This window comes from Labeo rohita, chromosome 10 (assembly GCF_022985175.1).
Source record: "Labeo rohita strain BAU-BD-2019 chromosome 10, IGBB_LRoh.1.0, whole genome shotgun sequence".
NCBI classification, from domain to species: Eukaryota; Metazoa; Chordata; class Actinopteri; order Cypriniformes; family Cyprinidae; genus Labeo; species Labeo rohita.
In genome coordinates, this window is record NC_066878.1 from 20,689,915 (window position 1) to 20,717,503 (window position 27,589).

Here is a 27,589-nt window from a genome sequence, read left to right on the forward strand (position 1 = left end):
TTGGGATTATTTTCCAGTGAAGAAGCATTGCATAGCAGTGGTTTCTGTGTGATATTCAGATCTTCAGTCACAATGAATCAGTATACTGTAGTATACTAATACATGCAGTATAGTATGTGTACAAACGTACAAATTTGCTATATAACACTGTTTAATCAAATGGAGTTTTGTCATTATAACGTCATGACTCACTTCTGAACACTGGACTTAAATTAACACAGTTCTTCAGTTCATCAGATTTATTATCCATTGATATTCACAGTATATCAAGCCAGTAGACCAAGCGTCTCGGCTGTGATGGGTGACGTTCACCAGCAGATGGCGCTGTCAGCAGCAGTCTGGTCCAGGACCAGCACCGGCTGTGCGATTGGGTGTTTCAGCACGGGACAGGGAACCGATGTCACCTGGGTGGGACGTAGCCGAAGGGTACATGCAAGCTGAGAGAGTAGTTGGGCATCGAGTTGTTGCTGCTGGGCAGTGGGTGGTTGTGATAGTGTTCAACCAAAGCAGATAAACCTGGGAACGTCACATCTGCCTCCAGATACACCCGCTGGTCCTGTAAATGTAAAAAAGAGAGGGAAAACAAGAATAAGTTTGATCTGTACTGACAAATGAAGATGCTAGTGGAGCGTTTCATCAACATTCGGTAGAACTGGCAGCGAAGGATGAGTTACGGGATGAATTTTGGTTCAAATCGCTAAGTAATAGCAAATCTAGCCTTGGTGAAAGCCTCTAATGATAATAATATTGCATAATTACAATAATAAGAGCATATACTTCATGTACTGTAGATTTAGTGTCTACGCAAAATACTAACCTCCTCAAAGAGCCTGTAATTTCTGGCTTTGTTTATACCCGTGTCCCAAACAACCAGCACCTGTGTGGAATAGGAAAAAACAAAAAGTATAAACACACAGATATATCTAGGAAAAAAAAATATATATATATATTTAATTTCATTATTTTATAAATGCACAGATACTTTAGAAACATGTCATTAGAGAATAAATATTTTTTAATATATAAATTTCAAGATGTATGTTTGTTATATATGACACAAAGAATAACATACACATTACCTGTTTCTTTTTTCTGCTCACCAAGCCGGCATTTATTTGATCCAAAGTACAACAAAAGCAGTAATATTGTTAACAGTTTTTACTATGTAAAATGACTGCTTTCTATTTTAATATATTTTAAAATGCAATTTATTCCTGTGATAAAATCTGAATTTTCAGCATCATTACTTCAGTGTTCAGTGTCACATGATCCTTCAGAAATCATTCTAATATTCTGATTTGGTTTTTCAATCAATATTTATTATCAATTATTTTAAAAAAGGTAAGTACTTTTTTTTAGGATTCTTTGATGAATGGAAAGATCCAAAGATCGGCATATAAATAAAATATGAAATAAAAAGCTTCTTTAACATTATACTTTAACACTATACTATTTAAAAGCTTGGAGTCAGTATCATTTTTCTTTTTCTTTTTTTGGGGGTGGGGGGTATTATAGAAATGTATACTTTTATTTAGCAAGGATGCTTTAAATTGATTAAAAGTGATGATAAAAACATTTATAATGTTACAAAAGATTTCTATTTCAGATAAATGCTGTTTTTCTGAACTTTTTGTTCATCAAAGAAACCTGAAAAAATTCTACTCTGCTGTTTTCAACATAATAATAATAAATATTTTTTGAACAGCAGATCAGAATATTAGAATGATTTCTGAAGGATCACGTGACTGGAGTAATGATGCTAAAAATTCAGCTTTGAAATCACAAGAATAAATTACATTTTAAAATATATTCAAATAGAAAACAGATATTTTAAATAGTAAAATTATTTCAAAATTGTACTGTTTGTTTTACTGTACTTTGGATCAAATAAATGCAGGCTTGGTGAGACTTAAAAAAACATTAAAACTCCTACTGTTCAGTGTAGTATATAGAATTATATACAGAATTATATATGAAATATATACAAAGTTACAAAATTTGTTTTTAATGTTTTTATTATTATGTATTATTATATGTTTATAATAAATACATATTAAAAATGTTTTTTTTTTTTTTTCAGAAATAAAAAAGAATAAAATAAAATATTTAAAAAATGAAAGAAAAACAGTCCAATCTTTGTTATTAACCCTAACCATGCATATTTTGAGTTGTCTGTACCTGTGATGTTTTTCCTGTTCCTGATTTGCGGATGCAGTACAGGCCGTTCTGTGGGTAGGAGTACGAATCCTTAAATAATCTGTAATCAATAAGTAAAGACACAGTTAACAGTGTAATCCAACCCAGTGACACATGGACTAGATGAGTGGCTCTGTTGGGTCGTCTGAATCTGCTTACTAAAGCAAAAACAGTGCAATTACAATTCCATTACACTAGAGGGCAGCAATGCAAAGAAAAATACAACTATTCTGCTTATATACGTGGCTTCAAACAAGCTATTGTCTTGGACAAAGATACAAAAGGTTTTGGAGTCGTTATGCTAAAGGAATCGGGTTATTGATAACAATGCATTAAACCATTAATTGCTACAAATAATCAAACTTCACCAAAAAAGTAATAAACAAAATTTTTAATTTACCTTTCGACATTACTGGTATCCATTGTGTCCACGAAGACAGAGGGAGGCAAATTCACCTGATGAAAAAAAAAAAAAAAACATTTCACAAAAGGCATTATTATTGTTGCAGCAAAATCAGGTCAAACATTTGGTGACCCCATGGTTTAAGAAACTACTTAAATCAATAAATGTTTCAATAGCAAAACAAAGAAACAAATAGATAATTTTTAGTAGATAATAGATAGAAATTAGGTCAGATCCTCCACAATCTATTTTGATTCAGCGTGTCATAAAGGGAAGTGACTCATGGTTACTGATTCAAAAGAGAAAGTAAAGTTCATAAAAATTGTGCATTTCTCCTTTAAACGCTCAAACTTAACAAACCTGAGCTCAAAGAACTAAGATGTACACAGCACATCCTGAAACATATAGGCTTTTCAGACTATATATATATATATATATATATATATACACTACCGTTCAAAAGTTTGGGGTCAGTAAGACTTGTAATAGTCTTTAAAGAAGTCTCTTATGCTCATCAAGGCTGCATTTATTTGATAAAAAAAAAATATAGAAAAAAAACAGTAATATTGCAAAATGTTTTTAAAATATAAAATAATGTTTTTTATTTTAACATACTTTAAAATAGAATTTATTCCTGTGATGAAAAGCTGAATTTTTATCAGCTGTAACTCCAGTCTTAAGTGTCACATGATCCTTCAGAAATCATTCTAATATGCGGATTTATTATTAGAATGATCAGTGTTGGATAATATCAACAGTTGTGCTGCCAAATATTTTTTGGAACCTGTGATTTTTTTTTTCAGGATTCTTTCATGAATAACAAGTTTAAAAAGTACAGTGTTTATTCAAAATATAAATATTTTATAACAATGTAAATTATTTATTATTAACTTTTAATAAACTTTTAATTATTAACTTAATACATCCTTGGTGAATAAAAGTATTAATTTCTTAAAAAAAAAAAAAAAAAAAAAAAAACAATGTACTGACCCAAACTTTTGAACGGTAGTGTATATATATATATATATATATTAGTAAAAATATGCCTTTTAAAAATGAAACCGATTTTCCCCCCATAATATCAGAGTGTAAAATAACAAACAAATGAGGTAAACTTACATTTTCATAGTCCTCATCATCTGAGTCTTCTTCAATTTTGTTTTTCACTCGTTGTTTTATAGGATTTTCTTCGATAGAAGAACGAAAACTCTGTCCATCCGGTGATGCTCTTCTAGCACAAAAAAAAGACAATTTCTATAAATAATCTCCTAGAGTCCAACATCCAAACAACATCCAAACAAGCTAAATGTTACAACTTTAGTTATTATTTCTTGTAAGTAAACACACAAACGAATAAATAAATATAAACGGACCTGCAGATGTATAAAAATGAAAATTAAAAAAGGAAATTATATCTAATAGAGGAGTCCGGCAGACTCTCATGACATTAATTTGACAAAGCTAACAGGTTTTAAAATGTCATGTAGTAGGAATGAAAAAAAAGGTAATACTTATAAATTAATAATTGTTTAAATACATTTTGCATTGCAAAATATTTAATAGAATATCAGATAAAATATTAATTCAATATTCAGAAAATTCAAACAGTAAATAACTGTTAGAATATTAATTTATATGCTTACATGTATTCAAATGTTAAAACAAAACTTATTTCATGGTTGCACCGCATGAAATTTTCATTACCTTTCTTGAAAATGTATTACCTTTTCCAAAACCACATGAAATCAATGTGAATACAAAGACGGTGATTTATTAATTTAAAAATACTTTTTGTAAACACAAACACTCTACATTGTAATATAAGACGTTTTATTGTAAACTTTGAAGTGTTTTGCAACACGCTGCTGCTTTGGTCCTCTCACACGTGTGGTTTAACACTCTCACATGTGTGTAAAAAGTCATTCTACTTAAAGAGCGGACTTGTTATTCTTTTTATATATATGTATATATAACAGGACTGAGCACGTATGTATTAAACCATTTGAACGGCAGCCCGTAATACATTTGTAGCCATAAAATTCTCTGTGGCACAACTCAACAAAACACCAAACCAGATTCGGAAGATCTCAGTGACGAGAGTAAAAGACTTACTGGAACGAGGGTTTGTTGGGTTTCGGTTTGGTCGGTAACGGAGGCTTGGGTATCTGACCCAGCGACCTGTTACTGACAGAACTGGACAGGTGAGGTGAGACGGGCCGTGGCTCGGGTGTGGGTTTCACCCCTAGGTGTTGGCTAGAAATAGATGATTTTGTTCCAGCGTTCAGAAGCACTTTCTGCAAGTTCTCAACGATGGGTAAAGTAGCTGCTGTATTCCCAATGAGAGAGGCATTCGGCTTCTTTTCGCAAGCAGGCATTGTGGAAAAGGGGCCTGTCATGGACTTCATGTTGGCTGGTGGGGGTAAAGGAGGCATGGGGCCAAGAGGGCCTTTGTTTGACAGGTGAAAGTCTGGTTTCTCTAGATGCGGGGCGTACGGCAGCGGCGGAGGAGGACCTTTGCCTGAGCAGGAAGGTTTTTTGAATGGAGGGGGCAGTGGGGGCGGCGGTCCTTTCGTGAGACGGGTTTCTCTTGACTGAATAGGAACAGGGGGTGGAGGATATGGTGGAGGTGGAACCGTGGGTCGACCTGGAAAAAAACATCAAAGAGTCATTCCACTGTGTGGGTATTGTCTAAGGTAAATATTCTCAGTGAACCTGAATACAACTACAATGGTGTAAATGTGACAATCACTAATCTAAGCCCATACACTCTCAAAAATAGATGCAAAACTATAACTGGGTTAAAAAAAAATTACCCTTTCAAAAGTTTTCGCTTTAGGTATTAATTTGTACCTTTTGGGGATAAATAAGGTACAAATATGTATTTTGTAGCGTTTGCACCTTTTAGGCTTTGTCACAGCTTTTTAAAGTGCATAACAATAGTGCATTTCAAAAAGTAATTGCATTATAATATTGTGTTTCTCTATAAAAAAGTTAAAAAAAATGCAGTACTTAGATTCTTTTTATGAAAAGTAATGCACAGTATTGCATTTCTCTATTAAAAAGTAATTGCATTACTTAGTAACCTTTTATGGGAAGTAATGCATTACAATATTGCATTTCTCTATAAAAAAAGTAACTAATTGCATTACTTAGTTACTTTTTACAGAAAGCAATGCCTTACAATATGGTGTTTCTCTGTAAAAAGTAACTAATTGCATTACTTAGTTACTTTTTATGGAAAGCAATGCGTTACAATATTGTGTTTCTCTGTAAAACGTAACTCATTGCGTTAGCTGCTTTTTACGGAAAGTAATTTGTTACAATATTGTGTTTTTAAAATAAAAAGTAACTAATTGCATTACTTTATTGCATATTTTATTAAAAAAATCAACTAATTGCATTACTTAGTTACTTTTTATGAGAAGTAATTTGTTACAAAATTGTGTTTCTCTATAAAAAAGTAACAAATTATGTTAGTTACTTTTTACGGAACGTAATGCATTATGTTACTTTTGCATTACATTTTGTAACATGGGCTGGGCTGCTTATTTGTTTTAACTAACAAAAATCCCAAAAGTAATATTTTTTAGCAACTGTAAAGATACTTCCACACTAAAAGTGAAAATAATAAGCCTCTGCACCTCACTCCTCATTTCTCTGAACACGGGACAGGAGAGGTGTCAGTGAATTAATTGTAAAACAAAGTAACTTATTTAAAAAAAAGTAAGAAGCTTTGTCCATTTTTTCTGAGAGTGAAGAAATTGCAGAAAAATCAAGCATCTACCTGCTGACACTAGTGATCCATCCTCTCCATCACTGTCTTCATCTTGAGTCATATAATCTAAATGAAAAAAAAAAACATGAAATTAAGTAATGCACAATGCGCATAAATTGTCATATTTTTAGAGTTTTTTAATGATATAATAATTGTATAATAATTTATATAAATATATAATAATTATAATTTTGGTAACAATGCAATAATTAGTTAATGCATTTTACAGCAATTATCAATCTAACTGGTAACACTTTCCAATAAGACTAACATTAGTTAACTATATTAGTTAAACTTGAGTATTTAGAAAGCATTTAGTACTCTTACCTGATTTTAAATTCAACATTTACTAATGCATTATTAAAATCACAAGGTGTATCTGTTAATATTATTTAATGAACCAGAGCTAGCATGAACTAACAATAAACAGTTGTATTTTTTATTACTAACAACGATAAATAAATACTGTGATGTTCATTTTTTGTTCATGCTACTTCACAAATTAACTAATTTTAAATGTATTAGTTAATGTTTACCTCAACTTTAAATACGATTAAATGTGTTGTTAATTGTAAGTTCAGTTTACCTTATTTATTTAAATAACATTAAGAAACAAGACTTTATTGTAAAGTGTTTCCACATTTTTATATTTTTAAATAAACACATTTTTAGACATAATTTGTTACATGAAAAAAAAAATATTAAAAACTACTATGCAATTTTTAATGTTTTTAAATTGAAAAAAGTTTTAAAATGCATTCTAAATAAATATATATACAGTTATATAAACTATTTATCAGACATTTAAAATTCGTAAATTTATTCGAATTTATTTTATTTTACATTTATTATCATAATGTAAAAGCATAGTCAGAGACAAGTTACCTGCTTCAGGATCTTCTTCAATAGGACTGATGTCCAGAGGCTCTTCTAACTGGCCATATAGGCTCTCAGAATCTAAATCATCACTATAAAAACAAGAAATTCAGAAAAAAGTGACTCAGAAGACACAGTTAAAAAAAAAACCATAGAATTCCTTTAACAAGCAGAGATTAAAAGAAAGAGGAAGAGGTTACAGCTGTCATGCAAAAAAATTCCCAAGAAATGTGAAGGTAAAAACATATTTTGTAAGAATAACATACATAGAACGTCTGACGTTGATTTAATGAAAGCAGACTATTAAGTTTTACCTTGGAAGAGGCAAGTCTCTTTTATCATTATAATAGCCGATTTCTTTTCTTAAGTGGCGCATCCATTTCTGTCAGAGATAAAAATACACATTTAATTTCATTTCTGCATTTTATTTTAACTATACATGAAAAAACCCAATAGTTGTGCAATGCTATCTGTCATTTTTACAGCGTGATCTCACCCTTCTCTCATCTTCACTTGCTGCTGAGAAATACCACGTACGGTGTCTTTTACTGAAGTGGACGATCTTAAAAGGAAAAACATTGCTAGATGTTGTTTCCTCTGCTGCCCGTAAGACTCTGCCAAGCAATAAAACAACGAGCATTATTAAAATATATTCATTTAAATGCACACTACTGTTCAGAAGTTAGGGGTATTTACATTTATATTTATGTAAATGCACACAACCTTTAAATTTTTTTACTATTAAAAAAAAAAAAAAATGAATGCTTTTATTTAGCAAGGACCAAATTTTTGTTTTTTAGTAACAGTAAAAACATTTGTGTTTCAAAAGATTTCAATTACAAATAAATGTTGTTTATTAAAATTTCTGTTCATCAAAGAATCCTAAAAAAAATGTGTGACAGTTTCCACAAAAATCTAAAGCAGCACAACTGTACTTTTTCACAGTGATAAATAAATAAATAAATAAATACAAATTTCTAGAGCAACAAATCAGCAGGTTAAATTGATTTCTGAAGGATCAAGAGACTGGAGTATTGATGCTGAAAATTCAGCTTTGCATTGCAGAAATAAATTACATTTTAAAATATATTCATATAGAAAACAGATATTTTAAATTGTAATTATATTTCACAATACTGGTTTTACTGTATTTTTAAAAAATAAATGCTGCATTGGTGAACATAAGAGACATTGTACCAACCCCACACTTCATGTGACTACATTCCAAGGTCAAGCATTACTATTGTTTTAATATTGTATTAATAATTTATGTCTAGGGTAATGATTTGTACCATTCCCACTGTATAAAAATTTTAAATTGTGCTGTAAACTACAGTTTTCCTGCATCCTCAGTGTCAGATACATGGCTAAAGGGTCCGTGTATGTCTTGCTCATCCGCGAACATTCCCTGTGCTCTGCTGTATTAATTTAGAGGGCTATTTTTACCCAACCACAGCAGGAAAAAGTCATGCACAATAATTATACGTTCACCATATGGTGCAGTGAACCTGCCGAGGAAGAACTACTGCAGGACTCTAAACGCTTTCCACCACTTCATCTTCACGGAAAATACAACATGTCACAGAACATACGACAGACACACGATCGGTGCATTTACGTGTGCAGGAAATGTATATGAAGGCCATTTTGGTGCAGAATCGAAACGCTTGCACTTAAAAAAGGTTGTGGACAGGATGTGGCCTGTGATCGTGCCGAGATGGCCACTGGTAACTTAACCTACTGATTGCAAAAGTGAGTACAGAGAGGCGGGCCACTGACACTTTCTCTTACTGAATGATCACACATGCATCAGAATGTCATATAAACAAATGCGGTGCGACAATAAGCAGCTAATAACCAACCTGTTGTAGCCGTTGAGTGAAAACGCGCCTTGAGGTGCGGCAGATGTGCTGCTCTTAAAATAGTAGACGCAGCCTTTGTGGATTATGATGAAGCGAAGTGGCCCTGTGGAATCGGCAGAAAATCAATACATGTCTTCTTAAGTCACATTAAACAGCACAACAATTTCATTATGTAAATGGAAAGCAAGTGTTTATAGTTCTTCATTGTCCATTTGGTAAATGAAAATTTGGCTATACTTCACAATAAGGATCAAATTGTTAACATAAGTTCAGGTATTATGAACTAATCTAGTGAAATGATCTGTCATTTTCAAACAAAACAAAACAAAACAAAGAATTAATACATTTTTAACCACAAGTGCTCCTCTTGCTCTAGCTCTCAGTTCTTTGTCTGTGTTTAAAACAGAGGTGCTCAACCCTGTTTCTGGAGATCTTCCTTCCTGCAGAGTTTAGTTCCAACCTTGATCAAACACACCTGTCTGTAATTATCAAGTGCTCCTTCAGGTCCTAATTAGCTGGTTCAGGTGTGTTTGATCAGGGTTGGAACTAAACTCTACAGGAAGGTAGTTCTCCAGGAACAGGGTTGAGCACCTCTGCTATAAAACTATTGCTGCAGGTTGTTTTTCATGTCCGCGGGTTAAAGCGACCTCAATAACATGATATTCAGCCCCTGGAATATGAATTTTATCAGGGGAACCCTGCCAAAAATGTGTATTTTGGGCTAATTTTGAGTAGCAGTTGGGTGGGTTTTGTTATGAAAACCTGGAAACCTTGGTCTGTGTACTTTGGTTTAAAAAGGTAGTGTAAGATGGAAAAACTCCATCTCATTTTCTTCAAAATCGTCCGACACACTCTTAAAAATAAAGGTTCCAAAAGGGTGTTTTTGCAGTGTTACCATACACTGTAAAAAATTAAAAACACAATTTGTTGAGTCAGCTTAAAATAATTTGTTACCCTGCTGCCTTAAAATTTTAAGTTCAGTCAACTAAAATAAGTTTAGTCAACTTGAAATGTTTAGTTGTACTAACATATTCGATATTTATGTTTGCTAAACTTAACAGATGGGTAAGTAACCCAGCTGCCTTAAAATTTTAAGTTGATTCAACTCAAATATCTAAGTTGTCATTTAGTATAATTTAGCATTTCAAGTTGAATACACTTTTTGACTTAACAAATTGTTTTTACAGTGTAGAAGAACCATTTTTGGTTCCCCAAAGAACCTTTCAGCAAAGAGTTCCTAAAAGAAGCATTTTGAAAAACACTTTAAAAATCTGAAGAACCTTTTTGTAATGTAATGCAACTAATGTTAAAAAAAAAATAAACCTTATAGTAAATTGTTACAGAATATTCCTGGTTAGTCAACATAAAACAACATGTGCAACCGATTTAACTTCTGGAATAACCTGCGCTGTGTTTCCCAACGCATTATAAAACTAAGTAGATCGTTGAACCATTGTCACAAATGTCTCCAAAAAAAGTCTCCACGATTGACTTAGCTCACAATGCTTTTGAGAAACGCAGCACTGAATCAGCATTAAATTACTGAATAAACTGCTGGTAACAATAGAAACTACTAGTGAACACTCTATAAATCCTGTGAGTTGATACTATTGATGAACGTTTGGTTAAGCAGTACTTTTATAATTCCTGAGAATTTATCTTTGAAGGGACAGTTCACCCTAAAATGAAAATGCACTTATTATTTATTCATAGGGCTGCCCTAAAGTAAAGATTTTTCTGGTCAACTAGTAGTCGTTCATTTTAAGCATTAATCGACTGTTAGTTGCAAGTTTATTAATAAACCATATAAATAATAATAATGAGCCTTTAACTGCCTACATAGCCTAATAAGCGTTCAAGCGCATGCAAAAAAAAAAAAAATAAAAAAAAAATAAAAAAAAAACCTAGCCACAGCACACCGGCAGATATAATAATAATGAATGTGTCAGGGAAAAACATCAAGGAGACTGCATTAACATTTTAATAATTTAATAAGTAGTGCTTTCTTTGTTTTCAGTTTAAGAGATAAAGTCGGCGACACTGACTCGTCATCTCCACAGTAATGATGAGCCTGTATGCACGTTTCATACAGATTACATAATCTGACAATATTTGTTTTCTATTTGAATTGGTTCATTCTAAAGTAGACATTTTACTCTATATAGATAGATTTTTCATGTCTGTTAGACAAGTATACATGGAGTTTCAAAGTTTCATACTCAAGTTCACAGGGACCGAGATGGCAGAAAGCGTATGTTTGCTTTCATTATTTTACAAAAGCACAATGTTTCGTTGTTATTCTGAGTGCACACAAATAAACAGAGTCTTTACAGAATCAAAAGATGTATTACTTTTATCTGTATGACCAAAAATGATTATTTTAAGAGCGAGTGACTGCACCGACACCTCCGTCTGTCATGCAGTGAGCGTGCTACTGTTCAGCTACTCTCCAAAATGGTGCTAGGGTGACACGAAGGATAATAATTGTTGTTTGTTTTTGGGTGAACTATCCCTTTAATGTATGTTTGATGTTTTGTCTGTTGACTGATGGATTGCAATGAGCCATGTAAAACTCACATTTCATCAGGCTGAACTGGCTGCCCCCTTTCTTGTGCAGATATCCAGATGTGGTGACTCCACCCGGCATGGTAAGCAGATTCTGAGCTCCGATAGCCCTCATGGGAATGGGCCAGGAGACCGGCGTAGCAGCCATGTTTCTGTAAGCAAAAGAAAAGGTTTGTTTTTGATTAGTAATGTTGGTGAGCTTCACACTCGACGATTACCTTGCTAGAGGGAAGAGCTAGGTGGAAACATTTATACGACCACCCAGAACACTCTAGTAACCACCTAGCAACATCCCAACAACCATTCAGAATACACTAGCCCTGCTATAACAACTACCAGAACACCTGCAGTCTCCGAATCACAGTTGTGATAATATTCAGATTATATCACTGTATTATTGGCATTAAACACTTTTCAACAGGTTCCAAAAGAGTGATGCCCAAAGAACCTTTCAGTCAACAGTTCTTAAAAGAACCCTTTTTTTCTTAGAGTGAAGAACATTTAAAAAAAAAAAGAAAAAAAAAATTCAAAAATTCCATTAAAGAACCTTTTGTATAACGGAATGGTTCCATGGTTTTTCATGGAATTTTATTTGGCATTTACGTTTAAAATGAGAACTTTCAACATCAAATCTTTCTTCTTCAAATCTTCAAACATTTCAACTTTAAGGCTTATAAACAATGAACTTTACTTTTTAAGTTTGTACACCTATTATTAAGATCTCTCTGTACTGTTGGGCATCTCTACTCAAAGATAGGCCTACATTACAGTAAATTTCTCATGTAATTATTTTTATTAGAAAGCCAATTCATTAAAAAGTCTAAAACTGCACTCACTTCCTTCCAGTTCACTATGGTAAGCCTACAACTATGTAAAGAAAACAAGCTTGAGCTACAATGGCAGCAGATATACATAGATGCCATATGTGTGTGTGTGTGTGTGTGATAAATATCTTGTAGATGTTTCTTACTGAAGTTAATCTGATTCATTATGAGATAAAGTTCATGGGCAACCATGGGTAAACCTCAAACCATCAGACTCATTCATGGAGAAAGAAAAGCACTGATGTAATAAACCAGAAAAATGTCTCTCTGCAAGTAACGTACAGTTATATATTTCTAACACCAGAATTCTGTAGTGTACCTTCAGTAATGTGCTGCAGGAACGACACATTTTTGTATAGGCCAAAACACTGAATTTGCGTTTCAGCACTTTCAGTTTCATCGTCCTGAAGTCTACGGATTATTTCGAAAGTGTTTTAGTTAAATGCCTAAAAAACAGTAGTGAAGGTCTGTAGTGAACAAAAGCTCAAGATATTTTCACATTTTATTCTACAACATACATTTGGTCAGTAATACCCCCTTGTGCTTTTTTAAAGCTTTTAGCCATCATAAAAAAAGCGGTGGCTAAGTGGCTAAATGACACTACAGAGGCTGTCAGGACATTAAATGCCATCAAGTCGCACAGAAAAACTCGTTTACTCACTCATCGCTTTCACATCCTCATTGTGTTATAAATCAGGCTCTTACAAACTGTTCTAACTCAAACTTTTGTGGAATTTTTTTTTTTTTTTTAAATAGCAAAACTGAAAAAGTTGTGGGAAGCTTAGTAATGCCACACAACCAGTTCATTTATAGTCTACGTTTACCTTTTTGCTTTTGGCAGTTGGCATGAACAAAACGTATACGAATCAGAACATTTTGATGGCCACAGATTTTATTTTCTGTAAAAACCCAAAAGCCAATGGGAAAATCTTACTAGGTTTTTTGTTGGGGGAATCAGGGTCATGATGTCTTCGGTTTGGCCTACAAAAAGATGTCATTACTGGAGCACATTATATAATGATGAATACAGACCACTTCTATACAGTCAAACCAATAATTATTTAGACACCAGATATAATTTTTGATTTTTTTTTTTTTTTTTTACTGTGAGGTACAAGACACTATAGTTCATTTATGTAAGTGAGGATAACAAAATGAAGTAAACTGCGACATATTATACCCCAAAAAATCATCATACAGTGGACTACCAGCAAAACTGATAAATTTGGAATTTGGACCAAAAATTATTCAGACACTTTGACCTTAAGTGTTTTTTCTTTAATTGCTACAGGCTGAACAAAATTAAGCATTGCTTGGTAACTGGTCAACAAAGTATTGCTAGCTGTGTGAATAGTGTCATACTAAAAGTTGTCTGATTTTTTACATGTGTTTTCTATGCAAATTATCTGACCGCAAATAAACTGTGTTAATGTCAGAAATGTTGAAGGTGTCTGAATAAATTTTCTTTGGCTGTATGTCTGGCTATATTGATGAAAATAGATTTAAATAGTATTACTTGAAACAAAGTGCTAAATGTTTCCAGACCTGGGGGCCTCACCAAAGCTCCAAGACGGTGCCAAGATGACTTAAAACAAACAATTAAAACTCAAGATACTTCCTATTTTAATTTGCTTCATTAGTTTCTTTGAAGAACCATGGCTGGAAAACCTGAATATATGAACTAACCTAATTTTAAAAGTATTTAAAACTATTCTGTATAGTAATCATGTTCAAATTGCTTTTTAATAAATGTTCACCTTTTGAATATTGCTGAAGCATCTAGTAAGTAATGTGTCTGATATTTAATTTACAACCCATTTTGGGTTCATTTTAAGCCAGCTATATAGTCATTTTTAAACATTAGTTAAATAAAACTACCCAGAAGGTTGGAATAAACATTTACCCCAAAACAACCAAATTGCTGGGTTTGTCCATATTTCACCCAACGCTGGGTTGTTTTTAGAGTGCAGACATAACAAATCACAGACCAAACAAGTTAAAAGACAATCACAGGAACCAGAACCAAATTCCTGCTATACATCCACAATTTCCACGTAGCATATTAAAGTGAATTCCCAGGAATATGCCAACAGTATTTTGCGATCATAAACACCACGTAATTGTACTTCGCCTAAACAACCAACTCCAAACAAACCACCCACACGTCCCATGATCCCACATGCTTACCTTCTGCTGACACATCTTCTGATGCTCTGCACTGCTTTACTCTCTTTCAACATACTGTCAGACCAGAGCACATCAAGAGTTTGAAGACATGCTTGTCTCACCACAGTTTACAGCTATCTCCAAACCTCCAGCACAAACCTTGAATCTGACCAGGACAAAGAAAGGACAGGAAACCCTACATTTCCTTTGGAAAGTTCAAGCCCCTCCTGGGCTGTCGAGCGCACGCTGGAGTTTGCTATTGCTTATAAGTAATTCTGGAAGTCTGAGTGCCAGTCAGCAGATACAGATGGGAACAGAGGGGAATGTCCATCTAACGCTGGGTGGAGTGGGGAGATTAGAATCTCACGGGACAATCGCAACCTAAATGAGAAGTGTAATGGCAACGTAGCACGTCTCATCATGACATTATAATATCCAACCAAAGAATTATGGTCCAGGAGCGTGCTTGTGGCAAAAGGGATGGTATTTTTAGGAGTTAAGTAGAAGTTTAGTGTGGCACTGTCAGCAAAAAGCTCTTGACCTTCTTACAGACTTCACGTCAAGGAAATTAAAAGACCAGAAACTGCAGTTTAATTCCATCGCAGCTTGTTTCTGGCAGCAACTTGACTTCTTATAGAAGTTCTTCTTTCTCTTGAGGTTTCGATGTTGAGGTAATGAGGTTAAAAAGAGTCTGCACTACAGCTCTACGAGCAGACTGTCTGCTCATCTCTGTTGCTTAATGTTTCCAACCATGACTGACATCAAGTGTCATATAAAACACGGTTTTTGTTGACACTTTTTCTATACACCATAACTACACTATAACTATTTGAACATAGTCATAAACCAAGTAGTATTATATAAGGTCGTCTTACATTTACAACAAAATAGTTCTTTTATATATGTTGGTTTCATATTGTTTAACCTTTTATCTGTCACCCGTCCCCTCAAAAGGAACGCCTAAATTTACTTCACTATATTATAATTAAATCCTAATCTAATCATGACAAACTATATATCGCTGGAAAGGTCTAAGACTCCTAAATAGATATTTTACCACTGTTATTTGCTACAAATTATATAGGAACAGTAATAGATTAATTTATGACAAGAGTGCACCTCAAAAATCTACATCATAACAGAACGTCTGACTTTCGTCACCAGTCTTTTTTTCTTATTTTTCCTAGAAATGACCATAAATGATATATCAGCTGAAAGTTTAAAACTTCAAAATTCATCATTTGATAGCCATTTTAAAATCTGACATTGCATTACCATGGAAATGGTACTTCAAAATCATATTAGAAAATGTATTTGTTCATGAATTATAAAAAGTTTGGATAATGCACTTTCACGTCGATGTTCAAAAATGAGAGTGACAGTTATTCAATATTCCCACAACTACATATACATGTATAAATGTATATCAATGTTCATCTTTTTGTTGCTTTTACAAATGTTACAAATGTGGTCTTTTGGTCTGACCACATGACGTGATTTTAACAAAAGTAGGTTTTTTTTTTTTTTTACAGAAATAATATGTTTTTCCAAATTACTTTAAATGTTATGTCCTAAAACTGTCATGCGGTGTACACAATAGACATATAGTACGTCCTTACACATTCTAATGATTGGTTTCAAAAAGTATTTTCTTTTTTACAAATATCATGAATTATTAGGCAGATAAAGGTTTTTCAAATATTCATAACACAGTGTTTCACTGCTTTTTAAAAAAGAAACATTAATAAAATCGGTAACACTTTACAATAAGGTTCATTAGTTGTCATGAACTAAGAATGAAAAATACTTTTTAATAACCTTATTTAATCATATTAGTTAATGTTAATTTCTACTGCATTATTAAACTCACAAGCGTTTGTTAACACTAGTTATTGCACCGTGAATTAACATGTAACAACTAACAATAAACTGTATTTTCATTAACATTAACAAAGATTAATAAATACTGTAATAAATGCATCGCTCATTGTTTATTCATATTATATGTTAATACATTAACTAACATTACCTAATGGAACCTTATTGTAAAATGTTACCATAAAATCTTATACTTTAATCATTTTATGACATTTTTAACATGCTCCAAACAATATCAAAATTCATTTTAAATTAGAAATTAAAACACGTAAAAATGAGTTTGTATCCAAACACTTTCTCATCATTTTAACTATAATTTTATATTTACTATTTTGTTTATATTATGCATGTACATGTGGTAAATTCCAACATAAAAAACATTAATAATAATAGTGTTGTATATAATTACACTATAACAAGGGCACCTTAAGATAAAACTAAGCAACAGCACTTTTTCAAGTATTACTCAGAATGACCCATCAGCGCCCTGCTTGTGCAAACAAACACGAGTTACTGTAAGCTATGAAGTATTAATCTTAAATCTCCAGAAGAACATAAACACAGACGATAATTAGACACAGGATGGTAATGCTTTATAGAAACTGTAACAAAACAACAGGGTGGGGTGGGGAAGATTTTAGCCTTGTTCAGACAATTTCCTGACCTTGTTGTTAAAAATGTAACTCCATGTGTAAGCATGAATAGCTTAGAGGTCAGAAACAGTTTACAGTCAAATTTATTTCGCATTTCAGAGGGTAAAATGTAGCACAGATCTTGATTATCCACCGGGAATGGACTGGATCATGAAAAGTGGGTGAAATGTACTGGAATGGAGGGGGCGCTAATGTAATAACTGATGATAGTTTTGTCACTTGTCTTGTGTGTTTGTGTGCATGTGTAGAATAACACACATATATGAAAGAAGTAAGTATGGTCGTCTTGGATGTATGCATGAATACAAATACAAACACAACCACAACGTTCACTCTAATGTTCCCACTTCTTGAAAGTGCATAACTTCAAGTCAGCTAGAAGAAGAAGGGAACTGAAACACATTTGGACTTTTTTCCCCACCCACATAATTATGATGAGATCAGTGGAAATGTAAAGTTGTTTTAGAGGCAGTGCAGGTTATTAGAATGAAGAATTATAAATACGTTTTTTTCTCTTTTTTTTCTTTTGGAATAGCACTTCTCAGAATAAGACCAGGAATTTGCATTCACAAAGTGAACAGCATTAATTTCCACAATGAAAGCAATGATATATCGTACCTCAGTGGCATGTCAGAGTTTCCACACAAGAATGTTTACTCCTTGAGACATTTAAAAAATGTTTCCAACCACAAAAGTCAATGACCAGAACTTGACCTGCGCTTAAGGTATGGGTGAGTTAGTATACAATCAGATAATATATTAGAAAGGTGTTGTATTGTATTATACTGACCTACTAGGCCGACTACAAAGCTGAGACATTCATAAAATTACTACACCAACACTGATAAAAATGATTTTGTGGTGAAGTAAATACTATAATTAAAACAAATGTATTTCCTACATTAAATAATTTAGCACAGGCTAGAAATAAAAATGTAATGTAATTTCTATATTAGTGCTCACTTAAAGCTTGTAGAATTTAAAGTTTGAACTTACAAGTATGTTTCACTTGGAATTGTTGGTTTTGTTTACAAGGATCCTTTAAGTAATTATCAAAGTTATGTTCCCGTTTTTCCCATCATGCACTGGGGCATGAATAATTAAAACGTTTACATTTTTCACGGTTTCCGAGTTGTATTTACACTGTTTTGTGGTTGCTTTTATTGTTAGGTTTAGTAACCTACTGTTTTGTGACATCTGGAGTTCAATTTCTACTCAAAATGACCTATTCATACTCAAACACTATCCACTGATTGGTACTGTCATTGTGAATGGTGTACCAAGTATTGAAGTCTCTGTGTTCAGTTGGGTAATAATTATGTTAAATGTACATATTATTTTAAAAGTATAACAAATTGTCTGCTTTCCTACATGTTTGTACGTGAAACACATGCTTTAAAAGCATTTTTTTGTTGTTGTTGTGCTATATTGTTAAAGTAAATTTTATAAATTATGACTGAGTGAAATGTACTTGAGTGTTGCAGAATTAACCTTAAATAATTAAGTAGAAGTTACTCATCAAACTCTAACTGGCCACTTTAAAAAAAAAATTATTTCCTTTGCTAATTTTACATCTTATTGTTTTTTTCAGTTAACAATAAATCAACAGATTCAATAAAACAATATAAATATAAAATCTAAATATAAAAATAATTTCCAGTTAGCATGCTTAACTTTTTAGCCTCTACCCCACGTCCAAAAGGACCGAAACCCGAACCGAATGCTGAAAGTCACTTTAAACTGACTGGATAAAATACCTAATTTACCAGAAAATATGACTAAAAGAAGTGATAAATGAACGTCAGTTTGATTTTATAGCAAATCATGATGTCATCTGTCTAGATTGACAAATGGCTTCACTTAAACTGGTGTTTCATTTGAAATTTCTTACTCAGGCTCAAGGTTGTGACAGCTAATAACAAGCTTCTGGTTGTCTAGACTGGTCAAGTCTTTAGTCAAAATGTAAGTCCCCTGTAAAAACTAGAACAAGGTTTTAAATGTTATCAGCACAGCTGAGTACCAAAACACCTGTGAAAACTAGTCCACACATTGTATGGTTAACCATAGGGAAAAAACAGGTTTATAAGGTACAACGAGTGCTTCTGAAGATTAACTAATCAGGATTTGTCAGGTTAATGGCAGTGAATATTAGCAGTGTAGTAAGTGCACTAAATGTCTGTATATTCCACTAGTTTCTGATATTATTGGTAGTTGTCCGCTAACTCTTTCTGGTGTTTTCTGTACAGCTGTTATAGCCAGATGGCTAGGTCAGAGTGTTTTTTCCATGCAGGTCTTCTATGATAATATCAGTAATTTTACATTTAGCCATCCTAAATGGTACATTAAAGCAAACAAACTCTTGTCAGTTACTGAACATGTGAATCAGATAGTCTCTGCCTACCTGTCTGGTCACATTAGCCAAAATTCGCAGGCAAAACTGTTTATTTTTATATTGTAATGATGAATGAATGTATATACATATCCATACATACATACATACATACATACATACATGCATACATATATACATACATACACTACCCTGTCGGGATCAGCAAGACTTGTAAGTCAGATGTTTTTAAAGAAGTATCTATGCTCATCAAAGCTGCATTTATTTGATCAAAAGAAAAAAAAAAAAAACAGAAATATTGCAAAATGTCATCACTATATAAAACAATGGTTTCTATTTTAATATACTTTAAAATATAATTTATTTCTGTGATGCAAAGCTGCTTTTTTCAGCATTATTACTCTAGTCTTCATTGTCACATGATCCTTCAGAAATCATTATAATATACTGATTTATTATTGGAAACAGTTACTGCTGCCAAATATTCTTTTTTGGTACCTGTGATTATTTTTTCAGGATTCTTTGATGAATAAAAGTTAAAAAGAACAGCATTTATTCAAAATAGAAATGTTTTCTAACAATAAAAGTCTTTGCGATCACTTTCTATCAATTTAACACATCCTTGGTGAATGAAAGTATTAATTTCTTAAAGTATTATGTCTTTCAAAAAAAAAAAAACAAACCTTTGAACAATAGTGTATATTCTTTGAAAAGATTTCTATTTTAAATAAAAGCTGTTCTTATCAACGTTTTATTTATCAAAGAATCCTGAAAAATGGTTGCAAAAAAAAAAAAAAATATTAAGCAGCATAATGGTTTCCAACACTGATAATATATCAGCATATTATAATGATTTCTGAAGGATCATGTGACACTGAAAACGGTAGTAATGATGCTAAAAATTCAGCTTTGATCACAGGAATAAATTACATTTTAATAGAAAATAGAAAAACATTATTTTACATCGTAATAATATTTCACAATATAATCTTTTTCTGTATTTTTGTTATATATACACACACACACACACACACATTTTACAGTGCACAGAAGTCGTCTTCAAACTATGCAGTAGTTTTCTTGTGGTCAGTGGAATGAATTTCACCTTGTTGCAAAATTTGCGTTGGGAAATCCTTCACCCTTGTTAAAGAATCCTAATCGTGTGAATTTCTGTTGAAATGGCTCAATTTTGCCTGTGACAGTTCGTCAATAAATGCAATAAATGTTTCCTCACCTTAAACGGGCGCTTCTTTGCAAAAAAAAAAAAAAAAAAAGACACATAGTCGACAAACTTAGGTCAGACTTTATTTTAAAGTCCAATCCTCACTATTAACAAACCATTAACTATGACTTTTGCCTCAATAAACTCTTAAACTCTTCTTATTAATAGTTAGTAAGGTAGTTGATGTAGAATAAGATCATGCGGAATATGTGCTTTATAAGTAACAAACAACCAATATGTTAATAATAGGCATGCAAATAAGCAAATTGTTAACACTGAGAATAGGTCCCAATACTAAAGTGTTACCTAGACTTTCTTTAAGCTGCTACAAAGACATTTTTATACATGATTAATATGATAACACTCCATGCGTTAAGAATATACTAATACAAAAAGTTTTCTGTCAATTGAATCCTACTTACTGCTTATTAATAGTAAGGTAGTAGTTAAGTTCAGGTATGGCGTAGCTTTAGGAGATCTAGAATACGGTCATGCAGAATAAGGCATTAATATGTGCTTTATAAGTATTTATAAGCAGCTAATATGCTTCGTAATACACAACTAGATAATAGTGAATACCTATATTTGAAACTAATTTATCTCCATTTACATAAGGTTTTCCTACTGAGAAATGTACATAATGTATGTTACAAAACAATGGTAAGAGAGGTGGTGGGCAGCTGTTACAATGATTATTTTTGCTCTGCTCTACATCCTTCCTGCATTTCCTGCCCCCTAATACATCATTTAAACAGAAGATAGCCTTTGAGATGATGATGTACACATGTAACGCAGCCTCCATCAATGGCACATGACGCTTCTCTCATACATCTGCCCACACAGGTTAGTTAGTTTCAGTCTATCGGATGCGCCCCCATATTCTAATGTGTACAAACGCAAGTGCATCCAGTCTGAAAAGGTCATGTAAACACTTTTTACATGAGGTAGGAGTTTGGTGGTAAAGGTGTAATGCAAAGTACATTTTGCGGCCTTGAGTACGACTGGGGTTTTCCCTGTAATTAACTGCAAAAATCAGCATGAATGAAAAACACAAGGATGTTTTCTTTTGTATTGAATTTACAGCTTATGTCAAGTCGAACTACAGATTATATGTGGGCAATACTCATAAGCAATACTGTATTTTGTGGGCACCATGTGGGTTTGCTTCAATCCATCACCACAAACTACCCACGGTTTTACTGAAATCACAATGGATCCTATTTACTTAGCACAGTACTAGTCCACAAAACTTAAGATTTTAAGTACAGGTAGAATCAAGTATAAGTAGTCAATACTCTATTACACATAGTTGCAGACTATCAGATGGATTTCTAGAAGGTCTACAAAGTGAAGAAACCCCGCTTACTTACTTGTTACAGAATTCTTGGATGCACATCTTCGCATGCGACTGTTGCAAATGACCAAAGGAGTGTTTTTTTTTCATGGAAAGAGCCATTCGTACTGGTTGGTGTCTGTCACCATGTTCTCTGCTTGATGCGTGGCGTACAGTCGGAAGTTCAGCGAGTTTGACGAGGGTTCAGGCACGACTGATAGAGCGTGACGAGCGAAGACGGCCTGTGATCTCAGACTTATGCACAGTGCAAGTCATTTCCTCTCAGGGCCCACATTGGCGTGCTCTTTTTCTGTGTCACAAAGTCACTTCCTTCTGGTGGCTGTATGGATGAACTGATTGGCCAAAGTTCTCAGGACTTGAATTCACTGACAGGGACTTTCCACCTCTTTTAACATGAAATTACGTCGTCGAGGCGGCTAGACTGACAAGCTTGCAACAGTGTTTGTTGACTAGAAGTATAGTTTGTAGGCCTCAAGATTCATTCATGTAAATAATCACTAGCAAAGTCTGAAAACAGATGTAGCCTGTGTGAAACTTCGCAGTTTCATGGTTGAGTGCGACAAGACAGTCGTCCGTTAGTGGTTAGTATCACTACTAGTATTCAAGGTTAGGGATTTAAACACGTTTTAATCTTAAGTACTTCCTAAGTAGTTTCTGCTACATGAATTTTGCCTCAAATGTGTCATTTTGCATTTCTAAGCAATCAGATTCACAACTGTCACAAAAATGAGCAACAAAATCCAAATATTGGTTAGAAACACCTAACTACGAAGAATAGCATTGCACTGGTGTATCTTATCCGCATTGAATAATTAAACACTTACATTCTGAACACCAAAAGTCATATATGGTCAAGTTCCTGAACGTGTGGTTAATACAGGTGCACCTGCAGGTAAACAAAGCATTTCCCTACTTCCTTTTTATGAACACTGGTGCCTATGTTATAGACCAGACGCAACACAATCATGAGACATGATACGCAGCTGACCAAATTTGTAATATAAGCTTAAGCAAATTCAGTTACCTTACCACTGTTTTGTAAAGTGTCACTTCAAGCCAAATCAAATATATATCTATAGTGTATTTTTCACAATACATGGCTTCTATTTAGCAGATTAGAGCTGGGTGATGATATAGTTTTGATTTTGCGAGGAAACAAGCAATCTATACAAGCGATATATAGCATATATCGCACGCATATCCAACTTTATATAAATATATATGCCAAAATACAGTTACATTTTGCAACAAAATAAAAACAAATAAAAAAAGGGTAACATTTCTAGGGCTCGATGATTTCCGCGATGTGGAAAACGCAGACGGAATCGCAGAATCCAGTCATAAAAACAGAATTTACTGAATAACGTGGAATGTCATGGCATTTGTCAAAGTTTAAATGAATTAATCAAAAGTAGGTCATTAAACTTAAATCAAACCGCAGTATGGATTAGCATCTGTAAATATTACGCTGCAAAAATACCATTTAAATGTGAATCCTGCATGTTCTGCGTGTCTCTGTTTTAATGAATGGAGCAGACAAGTTGTTTTGTTTACTACACACACACTGAAGTGTGTGTGACACTCATGGTGATCTCAGCATTTGACCGTTCCAATTTAGGAAAACTAGTGTTACATCATATACACAGAAATATAAAGGTTGACATGGCAACCCGTCAAAATAAATGTCTGGTTTAACTTAAAGGCATTGTGCCAGAAATATATTACTACTAATACTACTACTAAAATTAAACATTATTTTTTAAGGTATAATCACATAAGATTTCATCCATGTTTTAATTTTAACAGTACGTTTCTCTTTTTTGCCAAAAAAAAAGTTTGCTTAATTTTCAATAATTAAAAGATAAATGAAATTAATGTTTTTTGCCTTCATTTGATAACCAGAACATTTTAAATACACAACACAGAATTTCTGAGGGTAAAAACCTTTCATATGGCAATTTTAAGAATAAATTTGAATAAATTAAGTATGCATTCAAATAATTAGACATGCTAAAACACAGAATTTGATAACAATAAAACATACAGTGTGAAAAAATAAACCATCTGATAGGGCCCTAAACATGTAATTTTTGTTAAACCTTTATTAAATTGATGTGAAATTGTATGTTTCATGATTTTATTTAATTAGACATGCTCTTCGATTAATAAAATTTAACCATTAACCATTTAACCATTAAATTAAATATTGCATTTTGCTACTTCTGTGAGAAAAATAATGGACCATATAAAAAATAAATAATTCTTAAATGATTTATATTCATAACTCGTCTTTTTGGCAAATACTATTTACATAAACTCCACTTACCACTGTCTGGTTGAACCACACAAAATTACAATTTGGGAAAAAATAAATTGGATGTAACTTTACATTAGTATACCATTATTCAAACTGAAAAAGAACAATAGAAAAGAAAAATAGATTCTTAGAATTCCATGCGTTATATTTTAAATTTGATGTTTTTTTGTTGAAATAACTATGTTTCCTCTTAGTTTTTTCTTATCAGTTTTGTACATTAGAGTTGTATGGTACATCTAATGTTGTTAAAGTAATGTTTATTGCATTATTTCACTTTCATGTGTGTTACCATGATGGTGTTCAGTGTTTGCGTGTAAGACACAGTGCACCTTGTATATATATGTTCTATGTATTTAAAAGCTCTTTGTGATTGGGCTTTGGTTCACTGTATGACTTTCTCATCACCACCTACTTTTGGGGTGGTTATCAGTGTATTACAAAGGTACAAAATAGATTTCAGTACTTCAATATGTTGGTTAACATTACAAACCATTAAGTTAAAACCGTAAAACCATTGCTACCATATTTTACAGATTTTTTTTTACAGTGTAGTTGCTTATTAGCATGCATATTATTAACATATTGGCTGTTTATTACTACTTATAAAGCAATTATTCTGCATTACCATATTCTACATCCTTAATACCTAAACTTAACAACTGCCGTACTATTAATAAGCAGCAAATTAGGAGTTTACTGAGGCAAAACTCATAGTTAATGGTTTATTAATAGCGATAATTGGACCTTAAAATAAAGTGTGACCAAAAACATTTTAGTTTTTAAAATATTAACCTTAATCTTTCAAACAAAAACATGATTAATCCATTTATTGTAAAAAAAGCACTTTTTTTTTTTAAACTCTGCTGCTTAAGGCTGTGTATTTGCATATGTGACATTGAACAACATTTAAATGATCTTAAATCGATCCTCTTCAAACCGTATTTCAAATTATGACAGAATTATATGAACTGTAGCAGTATATAATAGCAATTACAACGCTCGCTCTGTACTGTTACTATTACGATACCTCCAGATTTGGTTTCATTTAGGAAAGGAAAGTGTACCCTCTTCAACATCCTCTAAAAATAAAAAACGAGCAGAAATCCCCTGAAAGAGGATGCAAACTTAAACAAGTTCCTTCTCGTTTTCATCAGTTCGGAGGGATGTACACAAGTTACATCGACTCTCTGGATCCCTATGAGCTACCCCAGTATTTTATGCCAATAGAAAAGCTGTCAGGCAACAGTCGGTAAGATCCCACATAGATTAATTTTTTTTTTAAATGAATAAAAGGACTTACCCATTGAGATTATCTTATGGAGCTTAGCTTGTGTGCTTAAAGTTAGTGGTTAGTAGTGAGCAAGTCCACTTCCTCTCTGCTGCACTTGAATATGCTATTTATGATCCTCCCATTTACAACTCTGCTTTTGTTCTGCTGCTCATCAAGAGCTGGTTTTAATCAGCTATGCCACCCACTCAATATGTTAACTCAACCATAAGTGCATGATACTTTGTACTGCATAATTATAACAGAGTAATTATAATCATTCTCATGAAGCATTTAGATTTGCATTTTCTGCATAAAATGCCAGTGACTGCAAGATGGGTGAAGAATAAGTGTCAAAGTTTTCGCTAGGTTTAGGTTTAAGTAGGTTTTAGTTCAGCATAAATGAAACGCTGCATCAGACATGCTGTGCTTTTGACTTGTTTTCTGTTGGCCGTGTATTAAAAGAATCGAAAAGCAATGCAACAGCATGTTTGAGTTATAAATTATGGGCATATGGTTAAAAATAGACAGTAACATAAAATCACCAGCCACAATTCATTACACAAATAAGTGCAATAATGAATGCCTTTTGCAGTCTAGTATATGGAAATATTGATGTTAGATGGTGTTGGTTACACTTTAATGATGCAGATTTAGTCAGTGCAAGTCAATGGGGGGATTTTCAAACTTAAAATAAAACAAAATAATAGCACAGTCCACATTCAAACTATAGGCCTGAATTATTTGCAAAGGTTAAATGGAGTCTATTTAGGTTTAGAAAATGCCATAATGTTTGATTACTGAGCACATTATTACTACACATGAATATATATTCATTAATAAACATTTAACCTTTGCAATTAATTCAGGCCTATAGGTTGATTGTGGATTGTGCTATTATTTTATTATATATTTTTTTTTTTAATATATTGTATTATTTAGTCATATTGTATTTTATTTATATGAAGAGATTATTTGCAAAAACAGATAACTCGTTTTTTTTAATTTTCAAAAATCATGTTTTTTATTGTTTTTTATTGTGTTAGCTGTATTTTATATATGTGTGTGTGTATATGTATATATGTATGTGTATACATATATATATGTATATATATATGTGTTTGTGTATATGTGTATATATGTGTGTGTATATTTTTTAATTTTATTTTTTTGCACAGCATTAATTTTAATTTCAAGTTCCAGTTGAACAAGTTCCAGTGAACAATCAAGTTCCACCTTACATTTTTCTTTTTCATTAAACCGTTTCACTCACATAAACATCAATAGGGCAGAAAAGGCAGACTGCAATTTCTGTTTCATGCCAATTTTAAAACATTTTGCTACTTCTGTGAGAAAAATAATGGACCATATAAATAATTAAATAACTCTTAAATGATTTATACTCATAACTTGTCTTTTTGGCAAAGACTATTTACATAAACTCTACTTACCACTGTCTGGGTGAACCACACAAAATTACAAAAGAAACCCATCTGGTAACATGAGTAGTGCTGTGAAGAGAAAAGAAAGTGGCTTTAGCTTTGATGCGACTAACCCGGTTTCAAAGAAAATATTGAAAAAGTACATAAATAGTACAAATAGTACAAAGTACAAATAAAGTGCCTAACGGGTTTAAGGGTGGGCAATGGGGACTAGCAAAGTTCCAATAAGGCAGCATCCACTTATGCATTTTATAAATATAATCATATGCATTGAATATGTTGTTTTATAATGTAGGCTACTACAATACACTGAGGTGAAAATAGCATCTGCTACTATTTGCACTAAGCATAAATAACTATTAGTTTCTAACTATTACTTACTCTTAACAAATAGCCTCTGCCTTAAAATAAATACAATGCATATAATCATATTAAAAGC

General features: G+C 32.7%; 1 protein-coding gene across 5 annotated transcripts; it reads right to left on the bottom strand.

Annotated features, from left to right (window-relative positions):
- On the bottom strand, window positions 1–27,218 carry sh3bp2 (SH3-domain binding protein 2). 5 transcript variants are annotated; one of them, XM_051121946.1, is made up of 13 exons: window positions 27,160–27,218; window positions 11,690–11,829; window positions 9,113–9,215; window positions 7,747–7,864; window positions 7,565–7,632; window positions 7,260–7,342; window positions 6,384–6,440; window positions 4,712–5,243; window positions 3,719–3,830; window positions 2,597–2,652; window positions 2,179–2,257; window positions 818–877; window positions 1–556 (listed from the first exon to the last, which is right to left on the bottom strand). In XM_051121946.1, exons 2-13 carry the CDS (start codon window positions 11,823–11,825, stop codon window positions 401–403), a joined length of 1,560 nt encoding a protein of 519 aa, XP_050977903.1. In that variant the 5' UTR covers window positions 11,826–11,829; window positions 27,160–27,218; the 3' UTR covers window positions 1–400. The 5 variants fall into 5 exon arrangements, with proteins under 5 accessions (XP_050977903.1, XP_050977902.1, XP_050977900.1 ...); XM_051121945.1 differs by lacking the exon at window positions 27,160–27,218 and adding an exon at window positions 25,742–25,865; XM_051121943.1 differs by lacking the exon at window positions 27,160–27,218 and adding an exon at window positions 22,141–22,494 and having other exon boundaries at window positions 3,719–3,827.
- Between the last annotated feature and the right edge of the window lie 371 nt (window positions 27,219–27,589).